Source organism: Bufo gargarizans, chromosome 9, assembly GCF_014858855.1.
Source record: "Bufo gargarizans isolate SCDJY-AF-19 chromosome 9, ASM1485885v1, whole genome shotgun sequence".
NCBI classification, from domain to species: Eukaryota; Metazoa; Chordata; class Amphibia; order Anura; family Bufonidae; genus Bufo; species Bufo gargarizans.
In genome coordinates, this window is record NC_058088.1 from 146,656,766 (window position 1) to 146,680,402 (window position 23,637).

Here is a 23,637-nt window from a genome sequence, read left to right on the forward strand (position 1 = left end):
GCACTTCCAGCACACAGTCTCATGTCAAATACATCATTCCCTCTAACATACAGTCTCCAGTACAAGGACTTTTCCTCCTCCATTCTGCAAATAAAAAGCCCCCAAGTAAAAATCCCAGACAATATCCCCCCCACACCGCGGCCTCTGCTCTCCAACAACCTGCTCTGTAGAATCTCCAGCAAATCCGAGGCCCCGCCCCCTGGACGTCGAGACTCCGCCTCTTCCTATGACATCATACTTGCCAGGAGCAACTCCATACTAGTCACTACCGTCCCTCTTGCCGCCAGTGACGTATCTCCCGAGGAGCACCGGAGAGAACATGCCGAACATCAAGATATTCAGCGGAAGCTCCCACCAGGACTTGTCCCAGAAAGTCTCTGACCGGCTTGGACTAGAACTTGGGCGAGTGGTGACGAAAAAGTTCAGCAACCAGGAGACGTGGTAAGGAAGCCGAGACTGCTAGAACCTGTGGGCGAGGGCGCCCACCACTTCGTCGTGAGGGCCCCACTGCGGGGAGCTGCACTTTACTGATGGTTGAGTGTGACATTAGGAAATGGAAAAGCCGGGCGCAAACGTTGCTGGGAGTTGTAGTTTACGTACCGTGCGTGTAAGCGTATCTGAGCGTGATGAGGACTACCAGTCCCGCCATGCATCGGTGCGGGCGGCGGAGAATAAGCTGGCAGCACGTGGGGACTAGATAATGATGTGGTGACGGACAGAGCAGGGTCCCAGGCACGGCTGCTGTGGATGTGTTCTGCAGCTTTGTACAGATCCATCCGCGGGAAAAGCCCAGTGCAACATATCGATTTATGCCGCGGACTTCCACATTTGCAGTGCAGAGGGTGAAGTGGGCAGCAAAACGCTGAGAATCCCTACCCTAAGGGCATGTTCACACTGTGGAAAAACGTGAGGTGTGTTTGCAGAAATCCGAGGTTGGTCCTTGGTTTTCGGCTATGGGTTTGTAGTTTGAATGCTGTGGGTCCAGCACAGTGTATAGTAGTGTGAACATGCCCTAAGGGCGCACCGTGCGCCTGGGATGCGTTCTAGAATATGGCCAGTTTAGCAGCACACCCAAGTTCTGCATGGCAGGAATGAGCTACGCAATTTAACCCCTTAAGGACACGGCCATATTTCACCTTTAAAGAGTCTCTAGCAAGAAATTGTGAACTAAAGTGTCATGATCTGTACAGCTGCGCCCAGGGATCTCACTGCACTTATTATCCCAGGGTGCCGCTCCGTTCTGCTATGCCCTCTGGTATGTTTGGTTATAGTAGGAGGAGACTGCCCTTGTTCTCCTGGGCATCTTCTTCTCCCCCCAGGCTGTGAGCTCTGCGCTGCGATTGGCCAGTGCTACAGCCTAGGAGAACAAGGGCAGGCTCCTCCTACTATAACCAAGTGACCGAACATACCGGAGGACATAGCGGCAGAACGGAGCGGCGCCCAGGGATAATAAGTGCAGTGAGATCCCTGGGCGCCGCTGTACAGATCATGACACTTAGTTCACCATTTTTTTGCCAGATGAAAGGTCCTCTTTCAGGACCGGGCTCATTTTCACCTTTAAGGACCAGGCTATTTTTAGCAAATCTGGCCAGTGTCACTTTGTGTGAATAACTTTAAAACGCTTTTACTTATCCGGGCCATTCTGAGATTTGTTTTCTCGTCACGTACTGTAGTTCAATTGGGTAGCCTCTGTACAGCATCGGGCTGCCTTCTGAGACATAGAGTCCTCGATGGGCTCACTCAAACACAAACCCCTTCTACTTTAATAAAAAAAAATATATAATTTACCAAAAATTTTGGAAAAATTAGCAAATTTACATTTCTTTACTTTTATGATGCATATTAATACCTCCAAAAATAGTTATTACTTTACATTACCCAATATGTCTACTTCATGTTTGGATCATTTTGGGAATGCCTTTTTATTTTTTGTATTTTTGGGGAAGTTTAAAAGCAAATCTTGAAATTTTTCAGAAAATTTATAAAACCCACTATTTTAGGACCAGTTCAGGTCTGAAGTCACTGTGAGGCTTACATAATAGAAAGCACCCAAACGCTTTAGGTGTTCCACAAGAATTTAAGGGAAAACGGAGATAAAATTTCACTTTTTTGGCGGATTTTCCATTTGAATCAATTTCTTCCAGTTACAAAGCAAGGGTTAACATCCAAACAAAACAATATTTATTGCCCTGATTCTGTAGCTGACAAACACCCCATATGTGGTCGTAAACCGCTGTACGGGCACACGGCAGGGCACAGAAGGAAAGGAGCGCCATGTGGTTTTTGGAAGGCAGATTTTGCTGGACTGTTTTTTGACACCATGTTCTATTTGATGCCCCCCTAGAGTAGAAACTCCATAAAAGTGACCTCATTTTGGAAACTACGGGATAAGGTGGCAGTTTTGTTGGTACTATTTTAGGGTACATATGATTTTTGGTTGCTCTATATTAGAGTTGTTGCGATACCAAATTTTTTATTCGGTATACTGTGAGTAGTATACAAACGGGTTTCCTAGGAGACCCAGCCTGAGGCTGGATCTCCTCGGCACCCGTAGAAGGCAGGTCCCGATGCCGTGCAAGGCATTAGGCAGCCTCTGCACCGCATCGGGCTGCCTTCTGAGACATCGAGTCCTTGATGGGCTCACTCAAACTCAAAGCACTTCTATGCCGCGGTCAGCAGCATAGAAGGGGTTAATCCACAGCGATCGCCGATACGTCACAGGACTCCCCTCTGCATTGTCCCAGGGTGCCTGCTGATTGATTTCAGCAGGCACCCAGTTCCGGGCGGTGATCGGAAATGCACAGGGCATAGAGGTACGCCCTGTGTCCTTAAGTACCGGGACATCAGGGCGTACCTGTACGCCCTGTGTCCCCAAGAGGTTAAAGGGGTTGTCGCAGTAAGCTGAATTTATCATGTAGAGAAAGTTAATACAAGCCACTTCTTAATGTATTATTACCCATATTGCTTCCTTTGCTGGCTGGATTAATTTTTACCACTTATCCACCCAAGCCTGCAATCTATCCAGATCCCTCTGTAGCAGTATACTGTCCTCTTCAGTGTTAATTACTTTATACAGTTTAGTGTCATCTGTGAAAATTAATACTTTACTATGCAAGCCTTCTACAAGATCATTAATAAATATATTGAAGAGGAAAGGGCCCAATACTGACCCCTGAGGTACCCCACTAGTGACAGTGACCCAATCTGAGTGTGTACCGTTAATAACCACCCTCTGTTTTCTATTACTGAGCCAGTTACTTACCCACATACAGACGTTTTCACCCAGTCCGAGCATTCTCAATTGATATACTAACCTTTTATGTTGCACAGTGTCAAATGCTTTGTAGAAGTCCAGATATACGACAGCCATTGATTCGCTGCTGTCAAGTCTAAAACTTACCTCCTCATAAAAAATTAAGTTAGTTTGGCATGACCGATCCCTCGCGAAGCCATGCTGATATGGCGTTATTTGCTTATTTCCGTTGAGATGCTCTAACATAGCATCTCTTAGAAAACCTTCAAACAGTTTACCCACAACAGATGTTAAACTTACCGGCCTATAGTTTCCAGGCTCTGTTTTTGGACCCTTTTTGAATATTAGCACCACATTTGCCATGCGCCAATCCTGTGGGACATTCCCTGTCAGTATAGAGCCCGCAAATACAGCCCTGATCAAAAGTTTAAGACCACTTGAAAAATGGCAAAAAATCATATTTAACATGGCTGGATCTTAACAAGGTTCCAGCCTGTTTCAGTTTATTCGTTGTTTTCATTTAAATTGAATGCTCAAAAAATGTTTTCTCACTCCCATTTCTTCTTGTTGCATGTTGAAGCTCTACTTGATACCTTGTTAAGATCCAGCCATGCTAAATATGATTGTTTTCTTCTTCCATTTTTCAAGTGGTCTTAAACTTTTCTTCAGGTCTGTATCCGAAATAAGGGTCTGGCTATGACATTACTTAATTCCCTTAGGATACGGGGGTGTATGCCATCTGGTCCTGGCGATTTGACTATTTTAATCTTTTTAAGTCACTGTTATACTTCTTCCTGGGTCAGACAAGACTCTTTTTAATGGGGAATTTATTTTTACATTCTGCATGTCATCTGACAGTTTATTTTCCTCAGTGAATACATTGGAGAAAAAAATATTTAACAGCTTTGGCCGCTTTTATTAGTTTTTTACATATTCTATTTTTTTCCTTATAGTTTTTTAGTGCTACCCTCCTGTTTTAGTGATTTATATGCTTTCTTTTTAAGTTTGGTATTTTTGTTCCTCCCTGTAGAAACGCTCTTTTGAATGATAATTGGAGGTTATTACTTTATGGTCACTAATTATCTAAATTGTGATGGAAAAATTAATCAAGCCAGCAAAAATCATAAATGCCATTTCCTGAAGTGAGACAACCCCTTTTAAGTATTTGGGCATTCAACTTGACCCTCTCTTCTGGGAAAAAAAAAAACATATAAGGCCACACTCGCCCGACTGTGTGACGGCCTCGCCTGTTTTGCAGACTATAAACTGCGGATCCACAAAACGCTGGCACTATCCGTGTGCAGACCCATAGGCGTCATTTCTCCAGACGTGTTTTGTGCCTGCAAGCTATTTAGAATTGAGACTCCAGTGGTCCAGCCACTTCTCCCCCTGCATCATGTTTTATCCTTGGCAGCTTTGCTGCATACACTCACACCTTTAATAAAAGCTTGCATTTCTACTCTTCTTGATCCAGCTCCACCCACTGGTGACATCATTAAAGTTCCTCAAACTGCAGTTACTCTGAGTACTCACGGACCTTCGACATAGAGAGGGCTGTGTGTCATAGTCGTCCCCTGCACTGATCTCACAGCGCTGCATGAGCATCCTGCGGTCTGGCACTGCTGGACTAGAAGACGCCCACACGTTTTATCTTGTAGTCAAAAAAATACAATAGATGGTTTTTGTACCTGTTTCCTCCATCTTCACAAGGTCATTTACTATTGTTCTTGGATTGAATTGTATTTTTCAAGCCAAAATACGTTAATCTCTAGCGGACATAACACGTACAGTATCTCACAAGTCGTACACCCCTCACATTTTTGTAAATATTTTTATCATATCTTTTAATAGGACAACATTGAAGATATGGCACTCTGATACAATGTAAAGTACTCCGTGTACAGCTTGTAGAACAGTGTAAATTTGGTGTGTGCTTCCAGTCTGTGCCTCCGACCTCCCAAAAAATAGGTGAAGTCCTATTTTCTGTCGGATCTTGGCGGTCTGTCAGTTTACGGTCCGCAATACAGGCACTGAGCCAATACGGTCGTGTGCATGAGCCCTTAAACTGTAGCATCTATAGTTAACAGCCGCTCAAACAAGATAGCAGACCCAATAATCATGTACAGAAAAAAAAGCCTGATTACAAAAAGTAATGTCACGTGGGTTTAAAATATAAATGGAAAGAGTTGGCATTAAAAGCGTTGGCACCACTCTATATTGTATGAGGCTGACTGAAATCGCTGAGCCAGCACTCTATTTTTGGCAGTCCCATAGAAATGAATAGAGGCCATCTGCAAATGCAGTCCTCTCGCCTTCACTTTGCAGGCTCTTTTCTAGAGATGGTGCTTTCACAGATCAGCACCATGGACAGCAGGATGCCTGAGAAGGCGTCCTGTTGCCATGGGAACCTTCCCCGTCTGCCACAACTTCACAGACGGGGAAGGGTAAGGACGGGGCTGTCGGAGGGCTCTCTCCCTCTCCATCGGGGGGGGGGGGGGTGCAAAGGCACAGCAGCCCCCCGATGGGAGAGGGAGGGAGCTCCCTGACCCTGACAGTTAACCTTTTCCATACAGCTTACGGACCGCGGTATGGAAAGGGTTAAACGGCTGACATCTGCACAGATGTCAGCCGTTTATACCAAAGTGTCAGCAATGTGCTGACACTCTGGTATAACCACTTGCCACCAACTAATTTTCAAGAGGAGGCGGGCGGGGATCGCGATCCCGCCTGCCGCACCACCATTTTAAAGTTTCTGAACCCCGCGGTCCCTGACCAGAAAGCGCAGCAAACCGCAGGTCTGAATTGACCTGCGGTTTGCGGCGATCGCCGATACGGGGGGGGGGGGGGGGTCACATGACGACCCCCGGCGTTGTAACAGAATGCCCTTAAGGGGTTAATATGTAAATCACCTATAGCTCTGAAATGAATAAATGTGCAGCCATAAATGCATCAATGTAATCATAAGTTATGTGCTTACTGTATAAATAGAGTGAGGATCCATGAGGGAATATGTTGTCAGAAGATCACTGTGGATGTCTAATTCCATTGCGATTGTGTAAAGGAGCGCGGTAAGCCCGGCGTTCATTAACTGCTGAAGGCTAGGGGAAGCAGGGAGCCCCGTCTGGCATCAGGATCCTCTGCACATGCGCCCGTGCCCGTTCATAGGCTTTGTGCCAAGCTGTATCTAGGCATCACTATTCTATCTCTGAAACTGAATCTATGCATTGTATGAAACTTGTGACCATAAGTGAGGTGTCTACTGGATATTATACACTGTTCTCATCACTCATGCAAATTGTGGTCAACAGACCAAACGAATACTATATACACTGTAGACTGACTGTTCTGGACTATCATTAGAGAAATCCAAAAATGACAAATGATGATCTAACGTTAGCCCAATGCTGTACTTTTTACTGTACTTCTCCATGATGAATGCCATTTGTTGAAGTGAGACCTCAAGACCTGGAAGAGCCGCTAGCAGTTCAACTAATACTGTAATCTACCTAATTCCAGTGTTGAGATTGGAGAAAGTGTACGAGGAGAAGATGTTTATATCGTTCAGAGTGGATGCGGGGAGATAAATGACAATTTAATGGAACTTCTGATAATGATAAACGCCTGCAAGATAGCATCCGCCTGTCGTGTCACTGCTGTTATACCTTGCTTTCCATATGCACGGCAAGATAAGAAGGATAAGGTAAGGATGTGTGTGCACTGTAGCCTTTGGGTTAGTTCATCTTTGAAAACCATGGCAGTCAATGATTGTGGGTTAAGAGTATTCCCATCAATATGAGGAGGAGGGATGACTTAATGTCATTGCTTGTCCCCATACTGACTCGTGGTTTCCCAGCAGCAGAACGTGTTTACACAGCACCATTGCTGCTGGCACATGACTATTTTTGTGTCCCCATGAATGATCTATTACCCGATGAACAAGCGTTTTGCTCATTCATTGGATAATCACTGTTACACCATCAGATAAATGCTAATGGGCGTTCCTATGAACACTTGTTAGCGATTATCTGGCGCATTCTCGGCCCATTTATAGGGCCCTTTAGATTTACTATGTTGTAAATTTAGACCTGCACCACAGGGGCTCTAGCTGACAGATTTTAAGCCCTTTCCCACAAAGTCCCACTCCATTCTGATAAGCCCCACTTCTTTTTCGCAAATGTTTGAAAAGAAGTGCACAATTGTGCACCCAATTTAGACAGATTTTAAGCACAGAGGCAATGGCCCAGATTTCCTAATCCTATAGACGGAGTAAAGTTAGACTGTCCATATCTGCATCAAATCTATCAGTGGCTCGGGCTGGATGATAAATCGGGTCTAGCCCTGCACCTAACTCAATACCAACTATTAGTTTGCTTAGGGCCCTATTAGACTGGATAATTCAGATTATTGGGAGCAAGTGTTCATATGACTGCTTGTTTCTGATAATTGGCCAATATAAGCGGGCAGCTGATGAATAGGCAAAAAACGTGTTTGTTGGCCTATCGGCATCTTTCATCAGCAGCACATCTCCCTATGTAATCACGGAAGTACCGCCAATAACTGATAGAAAACAACGGGGGAGGAACGACTGTGATAGTGATAGTTCCTCCCCATTACGCTTGCATGGCCTGTGCAAACAGCAATGAATGTTTGTTTTATTATCCATCAGCGCTCGCACTGGCCAAACATCGGGGAGCATAATAGGCCTTCAAATTTTAGACCAGAATTGTGGCACAACTTAGGTGTCAAATGGCACTTTTTAGACCATGCCCATTTTTCTGGTAAGCCATGTCTCCTGTGAAGCAAAGTGTAGAGGATTTCTTAAGAACTGGATGCACCAAATTGCTCCAAAAAAGTGCCAAATTTTGGTGTAGTCTGACTGTCTGGGCAAGCGGTCTTTAGTAAATTTAGGCTAATGTGTGACTGTAAATTCATGAGTCTTCATTCACTGTATTCTCACACCTTTAGGAGTAGTCTAAAGGGGTTGTCCAACTCAAAACAATTTTTTTGTGATGGTAGGGAAAATGTTTAACTGAAAGGAAATAATGCACTTAAAGGGGTTGTCTCATTATAGACAATGAGGGCATATCGCTAGGATATGCCCCCATTGTCTTATAGGTGCGGGTCCCACCGCTGAGACCCCCACCTATATAGAGAACGGAGCCCTGCAAGGTAGTGACTGGAGGACTCCGGTCCGGCCACCACCAAGCCGGCTTCCCATAGAAGTGAATGGGAGCGTACCGCGCATGCGCGGCCCCAGCTCCTATTCATTTATATGGGGCCAATGGGGGGGAAAAAAGCTAAGCCAGCTATTTTCGCTGGCCCTATATAAAGTGAATGCAGGGCTCAGATCTTGATATCGGTCTGGGTCCCAGCGGGGGACCCACACCTATAAGACAATGGGGGCATATCCTAGCGATATGCCCTCATTGTCTATAATGAGACAACCCCTTTAAGTGCATTATTTCCTTTCAGTTAAACATTTTCCCTACCATCACTAAAAATTTGTTTTGAGTTGGACAACCCCTTTAGACTACTCCTAAAGGTGTGAGAATACAGTGAATGAAGACTCATGAATTTACAGTCACACATTAGCCTAAATTTACTAAAGACCGCTTGCCCAGACAGTCAGACTACACCAAAATTTGGCACTTTTTTGGAGCAATTTGGTGCATCCAGTTCTTAAGAAATCCTCTACACTTTGCTTCATGATGTCCATGATGATACAACCTCTTTAAGAACGCTGCTCCCATTCGTGCTTCTGGTTGCTTGCGGGCCACAGCTGGGATGTCCCATCCATTGTCACATACACCACTGCTGCCATCCACCGGACTCTGCATACCACTGGGGAACACTTCACCACCAAGACCAGTGAATGTCTGTACAGTTGCATGTGACCTTGGGTAGGGTGTTGCACTTCCAGTCCTCTAGAGACCAGAAGGAACGGGAGCCTCTGCACTAGAGTAGAGTTGTATTCCAGAAGGGTACTTTCACACTAGCGTTTTTCTTTTCCGGTATTGAGTTCCATCCTAGGGGCTCAATACCGGAAAAGAGCTGATAAGTTTTATCCTAATGCATTCTGAATAGAGAGCAATCCGTTCAGGATGCATCAGTTCAGTTCCAGAACACTTGCTGGATCCAGCATTATTTTACATTGAAATGCATTGTGTTCTGGAAAAACTGATACGGTTTTGCGGTCTGCGCATGCTCAGACCTTTAAAAATGTGAAAAAGATAAATACCGGATCTGTTTTTCCGGATGACAACCTGAGAGACTGATTTGGCATTGATATACATTTGTGAGACTGATCCGCATCCGGATGGTATCCGTTTGCATACAGATTGCTGTCGGAATCCAGCGACGCTAGTGTGATGGCCTAAGTGAGTGTTGTTGCATACATTTTGTTGTTTTGGGGCTGACAATCCCTTTAATACCAAGATTGTAATTCATGGCTGGATCATGTTTCCCCCACCCTTTGATTGTGTTTTTGTTTTTTTTCTTTCCTCAGTCACGGGCTCCAATTTCTGCTAAGCTTGTTGCCAATATGCTGTCTGTGGCTGGAGCTGACCACATCATTACTATGGACCTTCACGCCTCCCAGATTCAGGTATTTTACCTATTTTGCCATTTAAAGCGGTTGACTACTTCCTCCTTGTACCTATGTTGAAAGCAGACAGTTCATGCATAGATAACAGCAGCAGATTGTGTGCGGGGCGCTGGTCACAAGGGTAAATAATGGGACCCCTACTATCTTCATTGGCTGCCAGTGTCTGTTGTTTCCAGACTGGATCCACTGGGCAGGACACTGAACCACAGTTTTCAGGGAAGGCGTGCAGGAGCTTACTAGGCTAGCCCTAACCCACAGGGTTATGGTTTTGAGAAGTGACCAACACGTTTTAGTCTTTGTAGCCATACTGTTTTGAAGTCTGTAATATTGACCATTAATTACAGTGTAGTTTTTAAATATCTTATTTAAAGTGCAGATGTGTGTTAGGTCTGGAGAGCCTCTTTCAAAAGGAAAAAAGCAACAATTTATTCCTTAATATCATTGTCTTATTATGGTGTCTCGAGACCCGCCATTTCCCAGCCCTCTTCTGCTCACAAACCAGTGGCTTGTTGTATGCAGCTGACATTTGTAGGACCCTTCCCCACTTCTTTCTTTTACACATGTGGGATGTACACAAAAGATGCCGCAATATTAGAATAATGGGCACGAAAAAAGCACTCCTAGGAGACAACACACAGCAGCAATCTACTCGGAGACGTTATAGCACAGAAAATGCAAAAGGGCAGGAAAAAAAACATGCAAAATTGTATGTTGCATGCAGATGTAGTGCACATGTGATAGTACAGGGATGATGCAAGAAAAGAGGTATACTCCATACAGAAGGTTAGCCTTGGGGTTCCATAAGAATAGGGCCATTCAATCTTAACGCACCGTTTTCTTAATCCGTAGTCCTCACAAACTGCTCCTAACCTGTGTTGTGGAGCTGGGCCTTGTAGAAGCTTTGTTATGCATCCTGGTAGTTACTCCCACTATAGCGAAGTGATAAAGTCCAGTCCAATGTACAGTGTGTCGTCATCACTTGGCCATATAAGCCTGCCTTCACTACATATCGGCGTGTGGTGATCACACACATTGATACATGACACTCTGCTACAGTCACTGTTATGCAGGTCCATCTTGATGTCGGGGCTGTAGTCTTCAGCTCCACCACCGCCATATATTCCGGGGTCCTTGGGCAGCGTGTCTGGCACTCCTTACTACGACTCCCGCCAGCTTCCCCTCCTGCAGGGCACTATCACTTTGGCAGCCCGCCCATACTAACCAGTAACAAAGCTCCTTGCTGTAAGGAGCTGGGTTTTTGCAGGCAGCATCGCTGCGCTGCCTGTGCCATTCAGAGCACCCTGCCCTGATGAATTTTAGGGGAAAGTCTAAGGCGTATTGGTACACCTTAGTGCTCTTTCCAGGGAGTCAAAAGGCGTCTGACACTTGTACAGGCGTTATTGTGACCTCTGCTGGTGGGTCTATAGAAAACATCCCCTGGGTAAACAACCCCTTTTAGTCATAAATGGAGCAGGTTGATTTCTTGTGGCTCCCTGCTCCCTTGCCAGAGCATATAGTGCAAATGCTAATGACCGCTTCCACCATCTTTTTTTGACATTTTTCCCACACAGACTTGGACTACTTTACCTATAATTCACCCGATTTTTTTTTTTTTTTTTTTTTTTTTTTTTTTTTTACACATTTCTTTGCAATATAGGATGACCTATCCATTTGATTTTGCCTGAGATTGGAATGAACTCTGCCTGGATTGCAAAACCTGTATCCCAGCAGCCATTTTATTAGTCTTGAACCTATTTCTTTTGAATATTCGCAGTACTGCCAATTTTATAAATGACATCTTGCCTTTGAGATATTGCTTCATACATTTGCAGATATCTGTACGGATATCTATTTTTATCATATATTTTACATTTCCAGTTACCTCTGATACATGCATCTACATTGAGTCTGTGTGTCCAGGTATAAGAGTGCCCATTCATTTCCTTTCTATATATAATACTAGCAGAAGGACCCGGCTTTGCATGTGAATATTTCATCTATTTAATGTTGGCCCCACTCAGAAGGTGTTAATTAAATACTTATCTGTCACAGGGTTTCTTTGATATTCCTGTGGATAATTTATATGCTGAACCTGCTGTTATGAAATGGATTCGAGAAAACATCGCTGAATGGAAAACCTGTACCATAGTGTCACCAGATGCTGGTGGTGCCAAGAGGTGAGATAAAGAATAATATCATATTGGCTTAGTACTGTTATTTTGCATCTCACCATGGGCAACATTTGTATGGAGTTAGTGTGTTTTTTGTTTGTTTTTTGCAAGGCAAGTTGTACTTTCTAATGCCACCATTTTATATTGCATTAGATGTAGTTGTAAGCAGGAAAAAAAAATCTAAATAGGGTGGAATTGGGGAAAAAGTACCTAATTCCACCACGGTTTTACAGGCTTTTTAACGGCATTACCTATGCGATAAAAAATGAGCTGTGCTCTTTATTCTCCAGGGAGTACGAATTCAGCAGATAGGTCATCAGTATAAAAATCCTAGAAAACCCTTTTAAATTTAATAGTAATACCTGACATCACTATATCTTAAAATTACACCAGTATACAAAATGGCTCCATAAGAGTCCAAACTGTATATTCAAATAAATCTACCACACCAAATAAGACATATACACAGTACCATAATTCTCTAGAAATAACATTAAAACACGTGTCGGGGCCTGAACTACACTGGTCTGGATGAAGATATTTACACTATATTCCCTTATGTGTTTTTGCTTTCATACATGTTTTCTGCAGTACGTTAATATAGCCATATTACTTGAGGTGTGGGATTTTGGCCTACACCATGCTACTGCTGAAGGGAACCTATACATTGTTATTAGGGGAGAGTGTATCAACTTCGGATGAAACACTCGAAGGTGATTCACATAAAACTTAGTTCTAATACTGTACGGAGCAGGAGCTTTGTACAGTATTAGAATGTATTGGCTCCATTGAGCCGAAGTTATTGCAAGGTGCCACTTGGAACCGAACCAGAGTTCGGGAAATGGTTTATTACAGTACAAATTCATTTATTAAGTTATTGCGACTTTGCGAAGCTCCTGCTCCATACAGTATTAGAACGAAGTTTTATGCTAATTGACTTCAGATGTTTCATCCGAAGTCTATTCGCTCGTCACTAATTGTGATTAGAAGTGTTACATGTCCTGTGTAGTTCTAGTATTACATGATTACTGCCGCTATTGATATTTTAATGTTTGTAAAGGATATACTTGTAATGAATTGTGGTACAGTGTATGTGTCTGATTTGGTGTGGTAGATCTTAAAATTGTAAAAATTACACATTTGTGCTCTAATTCACTTGTGGGTAATCGGTTACTGTATTTTATTTTTTTTCCTTTTCCATCTAGAGTTACATCAATTGCTGACCGACTGAATGTTGACTTTGCTTTAATTCACAAGGAAAGGAAAAAAGCCAATGAAGTTGACCGCATGGTTCTTGTGGGTGATGTTAAAGATAAAGTGGCAATTCTTGTTGATGACATGGCAGACACCTGTGGAACCATCTGTCATGCGGCAGACAAGTGAGTGGCCTAGTATATTCGTATGGAACAAATGTTGCTCTGCAGCTCCAGCCTTAATGCTTCTGATGCCGTTACTGCATCAACAAACATTGTAATTTAATTTCTGCTATGCAGAACACCAGTGTTTAACGTTTAGGCCCCTTTCCAGGTTTCCACGCGGGTGCAACGCGGTGAACGCATAGCTCCCGCACTGAATCCTGACACTTTCATTTCATTGGGACTGTGTACATGAGCGATGTTTTTCACGCATCACTTGTGCGTTGAGTGAAAATCGCAGCCTGTTCTATATTCTGCGTTTTTCATGCAATGCAGGCCCCATAAAAATTAATGGGGCTGTGTGAAAATCACATAGCATCCGCAAGCGAGTGCGGATGTGATTTTTCACCCATGGTTGCTAAGGAGACGAGGGATGAGCGACCCGGGTTCCCTTTTACTTTATTATTTTCCTGTTCCCTTCATTCTCTGGGTCATTATGATTACAAAGAAACTAAATATGTTTAGGTTTTAGATGTTGAATACTGAAAATATAAATTACATTTTTTCTAAATCGCCATATTATGCCCCCATGATTTTTAGAGTTGTCTACTGAGTTGTGTGGGGGCTTTTTTTTTTTTTTTTTTTTTTTTTTTTTTTTTTTTTGGGGGGGATGATCTAGGTTTTATTGATACCATTTTGGAGTGTATATCTTTTTGAGAGTTACAGAAATCTTGTGATTGCTCAAAAGTTTGTGCAACAAAACATTGATTGTCCACTTTTTATAGATGCACCATCTTCAGGATAGATCATAAATATTAGATTAGCGAAGGGCAGACTGCGGACAACCCCGCCAATCAGCTGTTTGAAGAGAAAGCAGCGCATGTAGGACTTTGCTTGAATAGGAAGGAGCTGGCCCATTGAAGTGAATGGTGTTTAAGCTAGGATTAGGGTACTTGCATTATAGGAGGTGACGATGATGCAGGTGGTAAGCTGGGACGAGCTAATGAAACGGGGGGCGGTACTAGAACAGTTCATAAGGAAAGGTGTAGGGTAAAAAACAATACAAAAACCTCAAGTGTATGAACAGTATACTAATGGCAAAAGCCTGGCTAATATAGCCACAGAGATTCAAGTGACAAGCAGACCATATGTATGGGGCTGAGCTGTGCCTAGCCAGCGTCACCGATTTATGGCGTCATCACAGAACTGTACAGCCTCTTCAGACAGCTAATTGGCAGGGGGGCCTAGACTCGGACCCCTGCTGATCTGATATTAATAACCTTTCTTGGAGATAGGCCATCAAAATCCCAGAGAACCTCTTTTAATTAGTTTTGGGGAATTAAAAAATATATATCCGATCACTCCTGTTGATATTACATTGCTGCATACATACTGTGCTTAAAATTATTATGATTTATACTTACACTGAGATTGCTTTGTCTCTGGGCTTAAAACTATCCACACTTCAAACAAAATATTATTTTTGTTAATATGCTTTACATGTTTGTAGTAATGTGAGAATTTACTGTCTTGCTTATCTTGTAGACTTTTATCTGCTGGAGCCACCAAAGTGTATGCAATCTTAACTCATGGTATATTTTCTGGCCCTGCTATTTCTCGGATTAATAATGCATGTTTTGAAGCTGTGGTGGTGACTAATACTATACCTCAAGAAGAAAAAATGAGACATTGTCCAAAAATTCAGGTATTTATATCTAACAGTAGAATTTCATTAAAAAAAAAGCAATCCTATTAACCACATTTTTCCTTGGTTGGACATTTATTGCAGACTGGTGGAAATTCATTAGTTGGAATTGTAAAGGAATGGTGCAATATAAGAATAGATTATCCAGAATGTTGTTGCATGGGGAATTGTCACAGGTTAAGGGGAAGGGAAAACATCAAATACACATCACATCGAATAGACAACAATCTAGGCCTCAAAAGCTAAGGAAGAGGGATGGCGACCGCCTAGTAATTTCTAGGTCTTAACCTAACTCCTGCCAGTATGAGCAGAGCCTGATGGTGGAAATACTCATACACTGGATACTTAAAGCCCTGCTAAAACTGACGAGCCCTAGGATAGGTAGAAGGGGATGAGACTGCTGGTTTCTTCCAGAATGAAGAAACCTGCGTTTCCCTGAGGCCTAGAAACAACACACACCAGATAATGGGAAACAGCGAAGGCAACAAGTACTTAGCTTAGAGATGAATGGAGAAGCGGGAGATCCAAGACAAACCAGCACTAGCAACTCCTAGCAGAAACTATCAACTGCATGGTCAGCAGTGTGAGGTGGATCTAAATAGAGCCTCATCATTGACGAGCGACACCTGAGTAAAGGTGAGGAAAACAGAGACCTGTCAGCCTCATGTGCAGCAAGTCTATTCGATCTTCTCACCTCTCACAGGAGGGACCGTGACATTTACTCTTTTTTGAGACTTACCATTTCCAGTTTTGTTCTATAAACTGGAAATATCCTATTGGTTTACTTTAAGTGTTTTCAGATCTAAGTCCTGATTCTGGTCCGGTATCTACCCAACGGGTGAAACGCATCGGATTGATGACATGATAAACACTGCATGTTTTTGCTATAATAAGAACTTTACAGCTATCTATAATCGGGATCGGTTTACGGTAGTGATATACAAACTTTGACTCTTATGTATTTCATCAATTTATTATTTTCTGTGTGTGTGTCTGTAATATATATTTATTATTGTGTGTGTGTGTGTGTGTGTAATCTCTCAGTCCTGATCAAAAGTTTGAGACCACTTGAAAAATGGCAAAAAATCATATTTAGCATGGCTGGATCTCAACAAGGTTCCAAGTAGAGCTTCAACATGTAACAAGAAGAAATGGGAGTGAGACAAAACATTTTTTGAGCATTTAATTTAATGAAAACAACGAATAAACTGAAACGGGCTGTTTTAAAGCTGATCAAAAGTTTAGGACCACATGCCTTTTAACCTCTTCAGGACACATGACGTACCGATACGTCATATGTTGTTCCGATCACTGCCGGCCGGCGGTGATCGGAACAAGATGCCTGCTCAAATCAACCTCTGCTAAATGCACGGGGGGTCCTGACTACCTGATCTATAAAACGGTCATGTTGCTTTCCCCAAACGGTGAACGCCATAAAAATAAAAAATTCTAATTATGATGAAATAGATATTTCTCGCCCATTTTCCTTGGGGGACACAGACCTTGGGTATAGCTCAGCTCCCTAGGAGGCGTGACACTAAGTAAAACTGTTAAGCCCCTCCTCCATCAGCTATACCCTCAGCCTGGAGATAGAGGCTACCAGTTTTAGCTTAGTGTCCAAGGAGGCAAGACACTCCCTGCTACTGCAGGGCTGTTTTCTCCTTGTTATTTTTACTTTTTCTACTAATTTTGTTATTTTATTTTTTTCCTAGGGATACCAGAGACGCATTGACCTCTCTGCTCTCCCGGGGTTGAGCTGCGCCAGTGCAAACTTATCTGCACTGCTGCCTCCCCCACAGAAGCAATAGGAGGATCTGGGCAGCAATGGCTCCCCTACATCCCGCCAGCTAGGGGGTCGCCCGCACGCCAAGCCCCTCTTCCAGCTTCCTGCCACTGCGGTGCCAGTGGCTGAAGGGGCGACCCTGCTGGAAAGGACTGAGGGTGAAGACGTCGGACGGTGAGATGGCTATTCCAGCCCATACCCCGTCCCTATCTGCAGCATCTACCCCTCTGGGTAAGGGGGGCACCCGTGGTCGCTCATTCTGAGCGCTCATCTGCAGGACAATGCAGCACAGCAGCATCCTCAGCACCCCCACGCCGTTCCCCCCCCCACGCTGCTATCTTTCTCCCCTCCCCCTCATTCGGGGCTGACTCCATTTTTCTCTTCTCTCTCTCCCCCTTCCCGCCGAGAACGGGGGGCGGGGCTTAGCGGTCCCGGCAGGGGGCGGGGCTTACGCGCGCGTCATTTTGGGGGCGGAGCTACGTTCTCCTTCACAGGAGACATTTCAAGCGCTGGAGGGGGCGGAGCTTGTTCCCCGCGCTTTCTGCTGAGGTTTCCCGCGCTTCCTCACTCCTGACAGGAAGCTGGGACACGGTGGGGGACTCTAACCTCCTGTGTACATCGCTCGGCTTCTGTGGGCGCTCTCTCTGCTGCTCTCTGCTGCTCACTGCTGTTCACTGCTTCTCTGCTGCTGCTGATCTGGGCCATCTCCTGACGTTCTTCTGAGGCACTGGTAGGACAGTTAACCCTCTCCTAACCCTCCTGGTCATAGCTGCTATAACCCTTTGTGGTCTCTATATTAGAGTACAACCACACTTCAGCATGTCAGATCCCACAGGTGCCCCCAAACCCTGGTACCATGCCTGTACCGCCTGTAAGGAACTTTTTCCGCGTGGGCAATCTGAGCCGCATTGCCTTGCATGTCAGGCCCCGGTGCAGGGCCCACTTCCCGCTGCGCCCCCCGGTGCCTCTGAACCCCCTGACTGGGCTAGGTCTCTGTCTCAGGCGGTGGAAAGCCTTACACACGTAGTGGGCCGTCTCGTGGATAGACCGCCTCTCCCGCAGGCTGCCACAATCCCTGTCGCACCCGCTGGGACTACCGTTTCTGCCGCCCCCACTGGTTCCCTGCCTCCCAGCGAATCTTCCAGGGCCCGGCATACTCAGAAACGTTCAAGGGTTGAGCGCACATCTTCTCCAGATGCTTCGCTCTCTCCGCCATGCGTGCGAGCTCAGTCAAGTCTATCCTCTCAGAGGGATACGCTTTCTGAGGGAGAACTGGCGGATTCGGACGTGGACATGGACTCAGAGCTTCCATCCAAATTGGCGTCCGCGGTGGGGCATCTTGTCACTAGCATCCGTGATACCTTTCAGCTACACGATGACCCCCCCAGCTCTGAACAGGCCGGCGTGTCCTTTCTCCGCCCCAAACAGGCCTCCAAGGTTTTTCCCATACACGCTGATTTTTCTTCTGTGGTATCCAAGGCTTGGACTCGGCCTAACGTCCGCTTTATTACACCCAAAAAGCTGGACATTTGTTATCCCTTTCCAGCGGATTCTGTGACCACGTGGACATCCTCGCCTAAGGTTGATCCTCCCGTGGCTCGCCTGTCCAAAAGCACTACTATTCCTGTACAGGACGGATCTTCCCTCCAGTCTGTTGAGGACCGTCGTACGGAATCCCTCTCCAAGGCCATATTTACTGCCTCTGGTTCGGCCCTTAGACCGGTCTTTGCCTCCGCCTGGGTTGGCAAAGCGGTCTCTGAATGGGGTTTGCAACTGGAACGGGAGTTAGGGTCGGACGTCCCTGTTCAGGACCTCCGTTCCTTAGCCCAACTAATTGTTCAGGCCGGAAAATTCGTCTGTGAGGCCTCCCTTGATGCGGGTGCCCTCATTGCCCGTTCCTCTGCCCTGGCAGTTTCTGTCAGGAGGGAACTCTGGCTGAAGGTTTGGGCGGCGGACGCCGCTTCCAAACGCTCTTTGGCCGGCCTACCATTCACGGGTTCCCGTCTGTTCGGAACCCGTCTGGACGAACTTATATCAGAGGCCACGGGTGGGAAGAGTACTCACCTCCCCCAGTCCAGGCCAATGGGCGCCCCCCGTGGTCGCGCTGGTTCGTCCCGTTTTCGGTCCTTTTCGCAAGCCCACCGGGTCTAGACCCGCGGCCAGTTCTTCTTCCTCTGGCCCAGCCCAGGATAGACGCAAGAAGCCGTTTTTTCGGACGCAACCTACCTGGCGCAAGTCCCAGCCTGCACGGGCTCCCACAGGCCAGCAGCCCTCTGCCTGAAGGTGCGCCCCCACCCACCCGGGTGGGGGGCCGCCTTCTCCTATTCAGGAACGTATGGCGGGCCCACATCTCAGACGCATGGGCGCTCGAGATTGTATCTTGCGGATACAAAATCGAATTTGCGTCCATTCCGCCGGACCGTTTCTTCCGATCCCGTCCTCCGCGAGATCCCGTACGAGTGGCCGCCTTCTTCGCGGCCATTCACTCTCTAATGGACAAGGGTGTCGTCGCCCCCGTGCCTCCGACGGAAAGGTTCAGGGGGTTCTACTCGAACCTCTTTGTGGTTCCCAAGAAGGAAGGCTCAGTGCGTCCGATCTTGGACCTAAAACGCCTGAACCGTTTTCTCCGACTGCAGAGATTCCGGATGGAGTCTCTCAGGTCCGCAGTGGCCTCCCTGGAAAGAGGGGATTTCATGGCCTCAATCGACATTCAGGATGCATACCTCCACGTTCCGGTTGCTCCATGTCATCACCGCTTCATGCGCTTCGCGGTGGGGGACGATCACTTCCAATTCGTCGCCCTTCCCTTTGGTCTGGCGACGGCTCCTCGAGTGTTCACCAAGGTCCTGGCCCCTGTCTTGGCCCTTCTACGTTCAAGAAGTGTTTTTCTTCTCCCATACTTGGACGACATCCTGGTCAAGGCACCCTCCTTCTCTCAGACATCCCGCAGTGTGGAACTCACTCTGGAGACCCTGACGCGGTTCGGTTGGATTATCAACCACCCCAAATCTTCCCTTACCCCCTCCAGACGGCTGATCTTCCTGGGGATGCTCCTGGATACAGAGTTGGCGGAGGTCCGCCTTCCGTCGGACAAGCGTCTGGCCCTTCGCGGGTCGGTTCGCAGTCTCCTCCGTCATCACCGCCCTTCCCTCAGATCCAGCATGCGGTTGTTAGGAAAGATGGTTGCCTGTTTCGAAGCGGTGCCGTTCGCACAATTCCGATCCCGCACCTTTCAGAGGGCAATTCTGTCGGCCTGGGACAAATCACCGAGGAGTCTGGACAGGACCTTTCTTCTGCCTCCCCTGGCTCGGGCTTCCCTCGGCTGGTGGTTGCATATCCCTCTAAGGGGGAAGTCCTTCCTTCCACTGAACTGGCTGGTGATTACCACAGATGCCAGCTTACGGGGGTGGGGGGGGGTTTTCCCTCCCCGGTCCGTCCAGGGCGTTTGGTCTCTATCGGAGTCCAGACTTCCAATCAATATTCTGGAACTGAGGGCGATTCTTCTGTCCCTCAGACACTGGACCCATCTGCTGAGGGGCCACCCTGTTCGGATCCAATCGGACAATGCCACGGCTGTGGCATACATAAACCATCAGGGAGGCACTCGCAGCGATGCAAGAGGTGACCCTCATTCTCCTCTGGGCGGAGACGCACGTGCCGGCCTTATCTGCGATTTACATCCCGGGGGTGGACAACTGGGCGGCGGATTTCCTCAGCCGGTCCACCATCGACCCGGGAGAATGGTCCCTGCACCCAGAGGTGTTCGAAGCCCTTTGTCTTCGCTGGGGTCGCCCCGACGTGGACCTCATGGCCTCCAAATTCAACCACAAGGTCCCCCTATACCTGGCCAGGGCACGGGACCCGAAGGCATACGGCGCCGACGCGCTCGTCCTTCCGTGGCGCGAATTCTCCCTTCTGTACGTCTTTCCTCCTTTTCCCCTCCTGCCACGGGTTCTTCGGAGGATCGCGGCAGAGGGCGTCCCCGCGATTCTAATCGCCCCGGATTGGCCCCGCCGGTCTTGGTACGCCGACCTAATGTTGCTGTTGGCAGACGCACCGTGGCCACTGCCCTCCAGGGAAGACCTTCTCTCTCAGGGACCGATCTTCCACGAGCATTTAGGCTCGCTACGTTTGACGGCGTGGCTATTGAGACCGCCGTCTTAACGCGACGGGGTTTCTCCGCGGACGTAGTCCGCACCATGATCCGGGCTCGTAAGCCCGTATCCTCTAGGATCTACTATCGGGTTTGGAGGTCCTATCTGGGGTTCTGTGAGTCCCGGAGCATCCCACCTCTCCGGTTTTCTCTTCCCACAATCCTGTCCTTCCTCCAGTCGGGTCTGGACCTGGGGCTGTGCCTCAGTTCTCTGAAGGGTCAGATTTCGGCGCTGTCTATTCTTCTCCAGCGTCCCCTGGCCCCTCTAGGGCCAATTAAGACCTTCTTACAAGGGGTGGCTCACTCTGTTCCGCCGTACCGCCCTCCAGTTCCTTCCTGGGACCTGAATGTGGTGCTCTCGGCGCTCCAATCAGCCCCCTTCGAGCCTTTACGGGAGGTCTCCCTTCGCCTTCTGTCCTGCAAGGTCATCTTTCTTGTGGCCGTCACGTCTCTCCGACGGGTGTCGGAGTTAGCGGCTCTTTCTTGCTCCGAACCTTTCCTGATCTTCCACCAGGATAAGGTTGTGCTTCGGCCTGTCCCGACTTTCCTGCCAAAGGTGGTCTCCGCCTTTCACATCAATGAGGACATCGTCCTTCCGTCGCTCTGTCCCTCTCCTTCCCACCCCAGAGAACGGGAACTGCACCGTCTGGATGTGGTCAGGGCGTTGAGGATTTACTTGGAGGTCACCGGGTCCTTTCGGCGCACGGACTCCCTGTTTGTGGTTCCGGAGGGTTCGCGCAGAGGGTTGGCGGTCTCCAAGGTGGCTATTGCCCGTTTCATTAAACTGGCGGTGTCTGAGGCTTATCGAGCCAAGGGCAGACCTCCGCCTTTCGGCGTCACTGCTCATTCCACCAGAGCAGTCGGAGCTTCCTGGGCGCAGAGGCATCGGGCCTCGGCTGAACAGTTGTGCAAAGCAGCCACTTGGTCCTCTCTGCACACTTTCACAAAGTTCTATAGGGTGCATACGCATGCATCAGCGGATGCTGCTTTGGGCCGCCTGGTTTTGCAGGCAGCGGTTTCCTGATGCTCTGGTGGTGTTCCGCCTTGGGTTTGTGGTCCCTCCCTTCTTGGACTGCTCTTGAACGTCCCAAGGTCTGTGTCCCCCAAGGAAAATGGGCGAGAAAAGGAGATTTTTGTATAACTTACCAGTTAAATCTCTTTCTCGCTCTTCCTTGGGGGACACAGCACCCACCCTTCTGTGTTTGGTTACAGGGTTATGGTCTGGCGCCCCGTTGGGTTGCTGGCTGGTTGTTTCCGTTATTGGTTGTTATCCTTTCACTACTTGGACACGCAACTGGTAGCCTCTATCTCCAGGCTGAGGGTATAGCTGATGGAGGAGGGGCTTAACAGTTTTACTTAGTGTCACGCCTCCTAGGGAGCTGAGCTATACCCAAGGTCTGTGTCCCCCAAGGAAGAGCGAGAAAGAGATTTAACTGGTAAGTTATACAAAAATCTCCTTTTTGCCCACCTTACTTCCCAAGGTAATAAAAGTGATCAAAAAAGTCGCATGTACGCCAAAATTGTAACAATCAAACCATCATCTCATCCCGCAAAAATCATGGCCTACCCAAGATAATCGCCAAAAAACTGAAAAAACTATGGCTCTCAGACTATGGAAACACTAAAACATGATTTTTTTTTTTGTTTCAAAAATGAAATCATTGTGTAAAACTGACATAAATAAAGTATATAAAAATCACATGACCTAACCCCTCAGATGACCACCGTAAAAAAAAACTGGTGTTAAAAAAAAAAAAGCCATTTTTTTGGTCATCTTACGTCACAAAGTGTAATAGCAAGCGATCAAAAAGTCATATGCACCCCAAAGTGCCAATCAAACCGACATCTCATCCTGCAAAAAATGAGACCCTACTTAAGATAATCGCCCAAAAACTGAAAAAACTATGGCTCTTAGACTATGGAGACACTAAAACATTTTTTTTTTGTTTTAAAAATGAAATCATTGTGTAAAACTTACATAAATAAAAATTGTATATATATTAGGTATCGCCGCGTCCGTGATAACCTGCTCTATAAAATTACCACATGATCTAACCTGTCAGATGAATGTTGTAAAAACAAAAACAAAAAAACTGTGCCAAAAAAGCTATTTCTTGTTACCTGGCTGCACAAAAAGTGTAATATAGAGCAACCAAAAATCATATGAACCCTAAACTAGTACCAACAAAACTGCCACCCTATCCCGTAGTTTCTAAAATGGGGTCACTTTTTTGGAGTTTCTACTCTAGGGGTGCATCAGGGGGGGCTTCAAATGGGACATTGGTGTAAAAAAAAAACAAAAAAAAAAAAACCTGTCCAACAAAATCTGCCTTCCAAAAACCGTATGGCATTCCTTTCCTTCTACGCCCGGCCGTGTACCCGTAGAGCAGTTTACGACCACATATGGGGTGTTTCTGTAAGCTACAGAATCAGGGCCATAAATAAGTTTTATTTAGCTGTTAACCCTTGCTTTGTAACTGGAAAAAAAATAATAAAATGGAAAATCTGACAAAAAAGTGCAATTTTGAAATTGTATCTATTTTTCATTAAATCTTGTGCAACACCAAAAGAGTTAACAAAGTTTGTAAAATCAGTTTTGAATACCTTGAGGGG

General features: G+C 46.4%; 1 protein-coding gene across 1 annotated transcript in view; it reads left to right on the forward strand.

The window, feature by feature from the left end:
* Positions 1 to 223: 223 nt before the first annotated feature.
* PRPS1 (phosphoribosyl pyrophosphate synthetase 1) overlaps positions 224 to 23,637 on the forward strand; it is a 29,787-nt gene continuing 6,373 nt past the window's right edge. The window contains exons 1-6 of the mRNA XM_044305874.1: positions 224 to 441; positions 6,770 to 6,953; positions 9,759 to 9,857; positions 11,910 to 12,034; positions 13,234 to 13,407; positions 14,929 to 15,088. Coding sequence (XP_044161809.1) covers positions 320 to 441; positions 6,770 to 6,953; positions 9,759 to 9,857; positions 11,910 to 12,034; positions 13,234 to 13,407; positions 14,929 to 15,088 — 864 coding nt within the window. The 5' untranslated portion in view covers positions 224 to 319. The remainder of the gene's footprint in view (positions 442 to 6,769; positions 6,954 to 9,758; positions 9,858 to 11,909; positions 12,035 to 13,233; positions 13,408 to 14,928; positions 15,089 to 23,637) is intronic.